Source organism: Ahaetulla prasina, chromosome 8 (assembly GCF_028640845.1).
Source record: "Ahaetulla prasina isolate Xishuangbanna chromosome 8, ASM2864084v1, whole genome shotgun sequence".
Classification (NCBI taxonomy): domain Eukaryota; kingdom Metazoa; phylum Chordata; class Lepidosauria; order Squamata; family Colubridae; genus Ahaetulla; species Ahaetulla prasina.
This window is the reverse complement of record NC_080546.1, coordinates 9,899,053-9,910,207: the sequence shown is the minus strand read 5'-3', so window position 1 is coordinate 9,910,207 and position 11,155 is coordinate 9,899,053. Positions and strand designations below refer to the sequence as shown.

Here is an 11,155-nt window from a genome sequence, read left to right as displayed (position 1 = left end):
ACAGGCAACTGAATCCCCAAGTTATTTCCCCCCCCCCCTCCGTGGTCTTACAGATGCTTAGAGCAAAATCAACTCAGCATCACTCTGGTATTCTCCAAAATGACAACATCTGTTTGACAGCATGTTTGTAGAAAACGTTTTCGATCGTTACCAATTTGCCAAAATGATTTTGGTCAACAGCTGTAGACAATATTTTCTCCTACTGGAAGAACTTGGATAGATGACGAGAGATTAATTGGATCTCCTTCTTTAATTTAATAACCTTTTAAAAAGATAAGATCAAAAGGAGACTAAAGAGAAAGAAGACTTAATGAAGATTGAAGATTGGAATCTGAGTTTATGACTGGAATGAAAAACACTGTATTTTTGAAATTTAGATGAGCAATGATGGTTAGAAACCCAGTTTCTACTGTTCTATGTTAATGCCTCTGTACAGCAATTTTGAAAAATTAAATAACTGTACTATAGCAGTTTTGGAAAAATCTGGAACTGTCTGACAAATCAACATGTAAATGAAATAGTCTTGAAACAAAGATACTTTTTGTTTTGGGATTAGACATTATTGTGTAAGACTTAATTTTAAAACTTTCTTTTGCTAATATATTAATCAGCCAAACTTGGCAATGATAACATAAACTTTTTTTTTATTAGACCCACATTGAAGCTGTAACAAAAAGGAAACGTCCGGTCATTGGATACCGTTGATAAAACTGTATTATGCTTTAAAATTGAGTAAAGATATTAAAAGCAATGCAGCTTTGATCACAAGCGTTTGAATTATCTCAAGCACTTCAAAACAAAACAAAACAAAAGCTTCAATGCTTGAAAGTTACTGAGGGAAAATTTTCCCCAGAATTTTTTTTTCCTGCTGAATTTAAGAAAAGTAAAAATGGCTCCATTGGTAGCAATAAATAATTCACAATTTGGGGTTAGTTCAGAGGCAGATTTGAAGTAAAAGATGAGTACAGAATTAGCAAGCTTGCTTCGAGACCAGTTTTACCCCACCAGCCCAGTTCATGGCGGCTTTGATTTTCACTGGGAAGTTGGTTGTTTGACCAGGCGGAATGCCTCAAGGAATTCGTTGAAGTCGATTTTCCCATCCTTGTTGAAATCAATGCTGCGGGCCAAATCGCGGATGTTTTCATCGGAGATATCAATGTTCATATGGGAACTGAACAGCTTCCAAATTTGATTGAACTCTTCGAGACAAATAAATCCTGTAGCAGGAGGGCAAAGAACACAATCTTTCTTGGGGTGGGGAGGTTGGAAATAACAGCAAGAGCACTTCTATGTCTCCAATTATGTGATTTATTAAAAAGTTCTGCAGCTTTTTAGAGGTACTTGATTTCCTAAAAAGAGTCTCGATTCTGAGATTGCAGCTGCCATCTTGACTCGGCACGTGTGATCTTTCCGTTTCTCTGTTAAAAGGTAAAGGTAAAGGTTCCCCTTGCACATATGTGCTAGTCGTTCCTGACTCTAGGGGGCGGTGCTCATCTCCGTTTCAAAGCCAAAGAGCCAGCGCTGTCCAAAGACGTCTCCGTGGTCATGTGGCCGGCATGACTCAACGCCAAAGGCGCATGGAACACTGTTCCCTTCCCACCAAAGGTGGTCCCTATTTTTTCTATTTGCATTTTTACGTGCTTTCGAAACTGCTAGGTTGGCAGAAGCTGGGACAAGTAACGGGAGCTCACCCCATTACATGGCAGCACTAGGGATTCGAACCGCTGAGCTGCCGACCTTTTGATCGACAAGCTCAACGTCCTAGCCCCTGAGCCACCGCGTCCCTGTTTAGGTGACCCTAAACCATGACCCAAGAAACGGATCCCAAAGATGCTTTTTCAGGAGGCATTTCTGGTTTTTTTCTTTGAAGACGTTTTGCTTCTCAACCAAGAAGTTTCTTCAGCTCTGACTGGATGGTGGGGGAATAGAAGGATTTATGTTCCCTGCACACAGCCGGTAAAAGCACCTTTGGGACAACCATGACCTGGGTGACAGAATCTCTACAAATTTTTCAGCTATACAATTTGAGATGAACACCCTGGGAGTAGGAATAGTTTTCAACAAGAAAAAAAAATGGCAGACTACAGGAACCATTTTCACTACTCAGGTGTCCCTGAGGACACAGATAAAACCTCCAAGTTGCTTCAACGACCCTCAAAAAGGATGCAAATGTCCAGCTGTCTGCAAGGAATATCAATCCTTCCGTTCCCCACCATCCGGTCAGAGTTGAAGAAGCTTCTTGGATGAGAAGCGAAACATCTTCAAAGAAAAAACCAGAAAGTCCAGTTGCCTCTTGAAAAAAAAAAGCACCTTTGGGACAAACCATGACCTGAATAATTATTATATATTATAAATCAGCAACAACGGCATTGTCCTCGCCTCTGCTGGTGTATTATAAACTGCTGGGATAGAAGTTAATACTACTCTACCCTCCACATGCATATAAAACCAAAACACTTGGCCTTGGGCACAAATAATCACTTCGGCTATTAAAAAAGGAAATTGGCAGATAATAAAAGGCATTTACCTGAACAATCGGCGTCAATCAGGTTGAAGATCGTCTCCAGATTGGATAAGTTTCGGTAAATGCTTTCCAGCAAACTCGACTGAAGGCGCTGAAAGAAACATAGCGTTCACACAAAAATCCCTTAATCTGTTTTCAAAACATAGCTAGAATTAGCCAAATATGCTTAACATAGGATAAAGATATGACCTTGAAAACGTATTTATGTCTTGTGTACGTCTATGGTTCTTTAGCCTCACTGGTTGCCATACTGTCGCCAAATTCCATGGTTGGCAAGAAATTTCAGGAAGAGGAAGAGAAGGAGAAAAAGAAGGAATAACAGAGTTGGAAGGGACCTTGGAGGTCTTCTAGTCTAACCCTCTGCTCAAGCAGGAGACCCTGTGCCAATTCAGACAAACAGCTGTCCAGTTTCTTCTTAAAAGACTCCAGTGATGGAGCAGCCACAACTTCTGAAGGCAAGTCGTTCCACTGGTTGATTTCCCCGATAGGACATTTCTCCTAAGTTCTAGGTTGCTTCTCTCCTCGTTTAGTTTCCATCCATTGTTTCTTGCCTTGCCTTCTGGTGCTTTGGCAAATAGGTTGACTTCTTCTTTTTTGTGGCAGCCCCTCAAATATCGGAACACTGCTAACATGTCACCCCTAGTCCTTCTTTTCACTAGACTAAACATACCCACTTCTTGCAATTGATCTTCGTACGTTTTAGCTTCCAGCCTCTAATCGTCTTTGTTGCTCTTCTCTTCCCTCTTTCCAGAGTCTCGACATCTTTTTTATATGGTGGTGACCAAAAACTGGATGCAGTATTCCAAGTTTTCTTACTAAGTCTTTATAAAGAGTTATTAATACTTCACATGATCTTGATTCTATCCCTCTGTTAATGCAGCCTAGGATTGTTTTGGCTTTTTTGGCTGCCGCCACACACTGTTGGCTCATATTTAAGTGATTGTCCGCTAGGGCTCCAAGATCCCTCTCACAATTGCTGCTATTGAGCTAAGTCACTTGTTCTGACCTAGGCTCCCTTAACAAGCAGGAGGCAGGAATTGATCCAGGCAAAACCTCTTTTATTTACACGACTGTGAATTACTTTCATTCACAGTCAGCAAGGCTTGTCCAAACAGTTTTTCAAAGGAATATTTCTCAACACACCTTATCTCGTATGGCAAGCTGCCATGTAACTTATTTCCAACCGCAGTACAAGGCCAAACTTGGCACAGAGTGTCTCAGAGTCACGGAACGAACGAATTGTTTCCTGCAAAAGCCCACTCCCTGTTCGTTCCTCTTTTATTTCCCATGGGAGGGGCCAATCACCTCCAAGGTGTGGCTTTACTCCCGAGTCAACCCTGCTTTCTGAGTTGTTTTTGTCTTCTGCACAGGCACACGCTGGGAACAGGCTCCAGCTGTTCTTCTCCCTCGCTGCTGTTTAACTCCCTCTCTGCCTCTGACACAGAGCCCTCATCTGAGTTTACCCCAGCCTCCAGGACTCCCCAACCTCCTCACTGTCCGACTCTGCTGCCAGCTCTGCTGGCTGCTGGTAGGTCACAACATCACCTAATAATCTGTACCTGTATGATTGGTTTTACTTGCCTAAGTTTAGAAGGAGAACATGACTATTGGTGTGTGATGTTGGTTCTCTTCGTTCCCAGAGACCCCTCTAGTTTGGTGGATTACCTCTTGGATGGAAGATTTCTCTTCCGTCACGATGTCTTTGAGCCACGTCTTGTAGTCCACCTTTCCATTGGTCAGTTGCAATATCAGATGCGGTCTCAGCATCCTCCATGGCAGTCCCAGCTGGAGGACCGACTCGATGGCTTTTGCCCAGTCGTTTACAGTGATGAGGCCTGTGAGAACACAAAAATAATTTGTTTCAGAATGACCTGGTGAAGGACCAACGTTATAGGTACGGTAGTCCTTGAGTTATGACCATAATGGATCCTGGTTTTGGTGGTCATTGGGTGAATTGGTGATTTTTAAGTAGCAGGGATTTATATATATAAATGGCTTCGCGTTCGTGAATGCGAACAACAGCAATGCAGCTCACCAACTCAAATCCCCCGGCATCTCAGACCAACCTGAGCACAACCAAGCCCCCCCCCTAAACAGAACATACCCCCAGCCAATCAGAGCACAGCCAAACCCCCACCCAATCAGAACACATCTCCACCCAATCACAACACAGCCAAGCTCCCAACCAATCAGTTCAAACCCTCACTAGCAGTTAAAAGGAAGAAACAGCTGCGATCACACATTTCTCCTAGAAGCACGAAGCTGTAAACACCTAGCCTGAAGATGACGAATGGGATTTCGTCAAAACGTCACCAAGACACTTCCAATTTTACGCGGGAGAAAACCTGAATAGCCAAACACCCGCGAAAACCTCAGAAAACAAATATATATATATATATATATATGTATAATAAACAAACAAACATTTAATACGTCAATCAATTCCTTCCGTGTGACATCTCGGTGTTTTCTTCATGGCTCCATCTTTTTATTGTTTCTTCTTTCTTCTAATTATACCATTTTCTTACATAACTATCCATTGCTTATCTATATCTTTTTTCTAACCAATGGTAAAATTGATCCCCTATCTTAAAATATTCTGAATCCTCTCTTTCTTTGATCATCAAAGTTACTGTAAAATCTCCATTCCTTCCCCACTCCAGGGGAAGGATACTGTAAAATCCCCATTTCCTCCCCCATTTCAGCTGGGACTCGGGAGGCAGAGAATAGATGGGGGCGGGGCCAGTCAGAATTTTTACTACCGGTTCTCCGAACTACTCAAAATTTCCACAACCGGTTCTCCAGAACTGGTCAGAACCTGCTGAAACCCACCTCTGGAAGGGACCTTATATTCTAATCCAACCCCCTGCCCAAGCAGGAGATCCTACACTATTTCTGACAGATAGCAGTCCAGTCTCTTTTTGAAAGCTTCCAGTGATGAAGCTCCCACAGCCTCCGAAGACAATCTGTTCCATTGGTTGATTGCTCTCACTGTCAGAAAATTTCTCCTTATTTCTAGGTTGAATCTCTCTTTGATCAGTTTCCATCCATGATTCCTTGTCTGGCCTTCAGGTGCTTTGGAAAATAGCTTGACCCCCTTCCTCTCTGTGGCAGCCCCTCAGATATTGGAACACTGCTATCATGTCTCCCTGATCCTTCTCTTCACTAGACTAGCCATGCCCAGTTCCTGCAACCGTTCTTCCTATGTTTTAGCCTCCAGTCCCATCATCATGGGACCTAGTCTGGAAGTGGCTGATGAGGAAGAGGAGGAACAGCTGGGTCCAGTGCCTGACGCATGGATGCACAGAAGGCAAAGGAGAGGAGAGCAGTGGAAATCTATGGGCTGATCCTTGGGACAGAAGAGCCAGCGCTGCTAGCGAAGCCCCATCCTAGCTCTGGGGTTAAAAGGCAGGGGGGGCCGAGATAAATAGATGTGGCAGACAATTATTCATCTCCCTGCCAGACAGACTTGTTAGCCTGCATTGAGAGAGAAACTTTTTGCTGGGGCTGCTGGCGCTCCTAATAAAGAAATCTTTGAGTTAACTTCAGAGTGTTTGTCGTATTTGGAGGGCTGGATCAGAACACCCAGATTGCTGGGAGCAATAGACTGATTCTATAAACCACTTAGTGTTGTATGAAGCGGTATATAAGTGCTATTGTTACTGCTGTCGTGGTGCCATCAAAGCTCTGCCAAGTTTTTATGGGCAGAGAGCCCATCTCGACTTTCTGACCGCCGTCCCCCAAAAATGTGTTCCTTACCTGTGTTCCTCTTATCGTAGCCCCTGAATGCTGCAATGAGTTCTGATCTGTGAGCAAACAATTGCTCCTTTAAAATGTGGTACGCCGACTCCTCCACTCGGCTGGTCCTGGGAGAGAAAAAGTAAAAAGTCCGCCACATAAAATCGTGCAAGAATGAAAACATTCAGACTGTGCCCTTTCGGGATGACTAGCTTTGAGAGGCTGATCGCAGAACAGAATCGTCCTTTGTTCACTGGAATAAATCAGCTGGATTGTGGGATATTTTTCTTTTTTAAAAAAAAACTCTTTTCCTTTCCTGCAACCGTTCTTCCTATGTTTTAGCCTCCAGTCCCATCATCATCCCTAGGTCTGGAAGTGGCTGATGAGGAAGAGGAGGAACAGCTGGGTCCAGTGCCTGACGCATGGATGCACAGAAGGCAAAGGAGAGGAGAGCAGTGGAAATCTATGGGCTGATCCTTGGGACGGATCATTTAATTTTCTCTACAGATAGTTCTCGACTTACTGCTGGTCATTTAATTCTAATAAAAGGCTTCCTTGGTGCTCTCTCAGCTTGGTGGTTTTCTGGCAGACATTTCGTCACCCGAACTAGGTATAACATTATCAGTACTAGTAGACAGTGGTGGGGATTTTATCATTGTTATTTGAATTTTAATAGGTATTAGCCAAATTTAATCAGATTTTTATATTGTCTTTTAATTTTGTTTATATATATTGTCTTTATGTTGGCTGTAAACCGCCCTGAGTCCTTCGGGAGAAGGGCGGTATAGAAATTTAATAAATACTAATACTAATTCAGCCGGTTTGGGTGAACTGGTAGTTAAATTGCTGGCTGGCTCCGCCCTGCCCCTTCCAAGAGTTCCCACGTGCCTCATTTTGGCTCCCAGGTAAGTGCAGGGAGGTCTCCTAGGCCCAAAACAGGGCATGGATGTGTACGGCAGCCCACCCTCCCCAATGGCCCATTTTTGTTCCCAGGAGGCTCCAGGGAGGCCTCATAGGCCCAAAACAGGCCACGGGGGGGACAGCGTGCTCCCCGCGGCCCATTTTTGCTCCCACTGAAGTGCAGGAGTCCGAGTGCTGCCTGTCACACACCCCTGGCCACACCCACCATGACCACGCCCACCTAGCCGGTCATTAGAGCAGAGAACCAGTTGTTAAATTATTTGAATCCCACCAGGGCCAGTAGGGAATGGATTTGCTCTCCTCTACTGGCACTGATGATGTTACCTAGCTGGGTAATGAAATGTCTGCAAGGAAACAACCAAGCTTAAGACAGCACCAGGGGCCCCCATTTCAACCCCGAGCTACAAATATTCTCCTTTATTTAAATACCAAAAAGCATTTAAAAGTGTAGGTTCGAAGTTCGGAACAGCCCCCTGTCCCATGCGATCGCATTTTGAGTGCTTGGCAACGGGCCTGCATTTACAATTGTTTGTAATGTCCTGCATCATGTGATGTACATTTTCTTTCCTCTGGAAACCAGTGTTTACTTCCAGTTTCCAATAAAAAAAAAAAAAACCCATTGCATCCCGAAAGATGAGTCAATGTCAAGAGATTTCCTCAGGAATAAAAATTATTAAAGCATTCTTTTAATTGGGATTGCTGTGGAAGGAAAGCGATAAGAAAGGAGAATTTTATTCAAAGGAATTTTGCCTGAGGTACTTTCTATAGTCAAGGAAGAGGGGACAGAGAATTTGCTTTTAATTAAGCTGAGTTAATTAGAGGAAACAGGAAGGTCAAAACCATCTGTAGAGCAATTTGGAAAAAGCTTTTGCAGTTGTCTGCCTACAGTTGTAAAGGACAAAAGGCAAGAGACCACTAAAAAAGACTTTCCTTAGCAAGGGGCTTTATGATATAATTCTTTGTTTAATCTTGGACATGGGGAATGCAACCTTTTTCATGTTCGGCTAACTGAAAGTGTTGGATCACTCTAAGCAGTGGTAAAATTCAAATTTTTTTACTACCGGTTCTTTGGCCATGGCTTGGTAGCTGTGGTGTGGCTTGGTGGGCATGGTTTGGTGGGCATGGCAGGGGAAGGATACTGCAAAATCTTTAGCTTTATTTAATGACCGCAATGTTTACTTTACGACTGTCGTGTTGGCTTAGCAACTGCCACAAAAAAAACCATTGTAAGATCAGGCACTATTACCTGATGACATCCGTAACAACCAGCATGGCTATAATTCTAGCCTAAGTTATGGTCATAAGTCCAGGACAACCTATATTCCAGCCTTCCTGGATTGGGCTTCCTAACCCATAATCCTCAGCCAGTATAATATATCTGAAGAACATTGGACAAGAGAAAGTTGATAATATATATGGCCTAAATATTTAGCCTGGTTCACTTTGGCAAGCCTAGCCATTACAGTAATGGCCAAAATTGTGGAAACGTTTTGGGAAAAGTGTATTTTTGAGGTTTGATGGCTAATAACACCCCTTTTTTTGGGGGGGGGGAATTTTGAGATAATCCTATTCCACTGCTGGAATGGCCTGGGAATAGCCCAGACCTTCACCCAATTGAAAATTTATGAAGCCAACTAAAGAAACTTGTTAGTCAGAAGTGACCCAGCAATAAAACCCAGTTAATAGAAGCAATCCTTCAATCTTGGTTTCACATTAGAACAGCTACAGAACTAAAAGACTTGGTTCACTCCATGGGAAGACGTTGTAAGGCCGTAATTCATGCTAAAAGTTACCCAACTAAGTATTAACTGACATGGTGATCATTTTTGTATAACTTGTTTTCTCTATAGTGATAATTTTTGTATATCTCATTTTTTCTACGTGTTTCGCTTTTCTTCTTTATACTGTAACTGCTATTCTAATAGCAAATCCTTCATAAAAGTTATGGCATTACATTCTTGATTAAATTATCTTTCCATGGATATATAATTTTATGGTACTACTCCCCCCAAAAAAAGTGGTGTTATTAGCTAGTGTTAGAAAATACACTTTTCCCAAAAGGTTTCCGCAATTTTGGCCACAACTGTAACCAACACTTAATAAACTTCAAATGTCATTTTTTCCCCCTGGCATAACAAATGCGGGTGAAAGGATAAAATACTTTCCCTTTTATATCTTTTTTCAAAACATTATCTCCTAAAGGACGATATATTTATATTATTACTACTACTTCACCGCTATTATTAAATATTAGCCCTCAACTTATGAGCCCAAAGTTTCGGTTGCTAAGCGAGACAGTTGTTGAGTGAGTTTTGTCCCATTTAACGACCTTTCTCGCCACAGTTGTTAAGAGAATCATTGCCGCTGTTAAGTCAGGAACACGGTTGCTAAGAGAATCTGACTTCGCCGTTGACTTTGCTTGTCGGAAGGCGGCAAAAGGGGATCACGTGTCTTGTGACACTGCAACCGTCATAAATATGAGTCAGTTGATCATGTGACCACGGGGATGCTGCGATGGCCCATAAGGGTGGGAAATGGTCATAAGTCACTTTTTCCAGTGACACTGGGACGTCGAACGGTCACTAAACAAACTGTTGTAAGATGAGGACTATCTGTCAACCCTGAAGCTGACCTGACCGAAGCCATCTTGGAGCTTCAGTGTTGCCACACTGGAACTGAGCGATAGTGACGGGGGGATTAGAGATCGCTGGGGTTTTGTAGCCAAAATAAAATACTTTCTCTTAGGAACCAAGAACATTCTCACTCCTGGCCCGAGGAGGGAGGAGGGATGTCGCCAGGCAACCAGACGGCTTCGTGATTGGACCATGTGACTGTTTGGGATTGAGGGAAAATGTTTACTTTTAATTATGCGGGAAACTTCAGAGTCGGTTTTCACCAGATCTGTGCCAATATGATATATCCAATAAAGCTATTCTTTGAGGAATCCACCTGTATGTTCTGAGTCCTCATCCCGATAAACCCCTTTTATTTAATTGACAGTGAATTCCTCTCCAGCAAAGTCTTTCCTCTCCCACAGTCTTTCAAGATAGTTCACAATTACTGACTTTTATTAGGCTTCCCAGCAATACTTGGCAAGAATGTAGGAATGAACTAATTGTCTCCTGCACTCCCCTTTTGCTCCTCTTTTAATCCCTCTGGGAGGGGCCATTCATTGTCCACCTCTGGCCTTACTCCCAAGTTGACCCTTGTTCTTTAGCTGTTCCCTTCGTCTGGCAACTCTGCGCATGCGCACACTGGGAACAGGCTCCAGCTGTTCATCTGCCTCACTGATGTCTGATTCCAAAGGCAGATGATAACTGGCATACGGCCCTGACCCCCTCTCTGCCTTTGATGCAGAGCCCTCATCAGAGTCTTCCCCAGACTCCAGGACTGGCCCATGTTCCTCCCCAACCTCCTCATTGTCTGAATCTGCTGCCAGATCAGCTGGCCGCTGGCGGGACACAACAGGCTATAACAACGATCCGCAATGCTGGCTGACCTTTGAATAATGTTCAGTTGGCGGGATACTCCTTTGGTGGCTTGAAACTGGACAAAATGAGGGATGAGGTCAGGTCCCAATTTGATGTAGGCACCCCGGTTACTGCCCGCTGAATAATAGTTTGAAGCCGAAAATATGGTGATGACCTTGTCAAGACAAAACAGAGTAAAACAGACTTAGAGCAGTCCCCATGTTAAAGTCTCCAAAAACCACATGATCATCTTTGCTTTGGTTTAATCCACATTGGTGGGGCGCGAAACTCAATGGTTAAAGATGCTGAATTTGTCAGCTGAAGAGCTGACAGTCCGAGTTCGAGACCCAAGTGCTGTGCAACAGGGGGCGCTCCCCTGCCTCACCCTATCTCCTAGCAGCTCAAAAGCATGCAAATGTGAGTAGATACATAGGTACCACTTCGGTGAGAAGTTAACAGTGTTGATGCCCCACCCCCCGACATATAGTCATGCAGGCAGTGG

At 43.4% G+C, this 11,155-nt stretch overlaps 1 protein-coding gene across 1 annotated transcript in view; it reads right to left on the bottom strand.

Moving 5' to 3' along the window:
• Window positions 1–368: 368 nt before the first annotated feature.
• PPEF2 (protein phosphatase with EF-hand domain 2) overlaps window positions 369–11,155 on the bottom strand; it is a 43,304-nt gene continuing 32,517 nt past the window's right edge. Inside the window, exons 14-18 of the mRNA XM_058193099.1 lie at window positions 10,683–10,828; window positions 6,284–6,390; window positions 4,190–4,359; window positions 2,528–2,615; window positions 369–1,217 (exon numbers count right to left, since the gene is read on the bottom strand). Coding sequence (XP_058049082.1) covers window positions 1,033–1,217; window positions 2,528–2,615; window positions 4,190–4,359; window positions 6,284–6,390; window positions 10,683–10,828 — 696 coding nt within the window. The 3' untranslated portion in view covers window positions 369–1,032. The remainder of the gene's footprint in view (window positions 1,218–2,527; window positions 2,616–4,189; window positions 4,360–6,283; window positions 6,391–10,682; window positions 10,829–11,155) is intronic.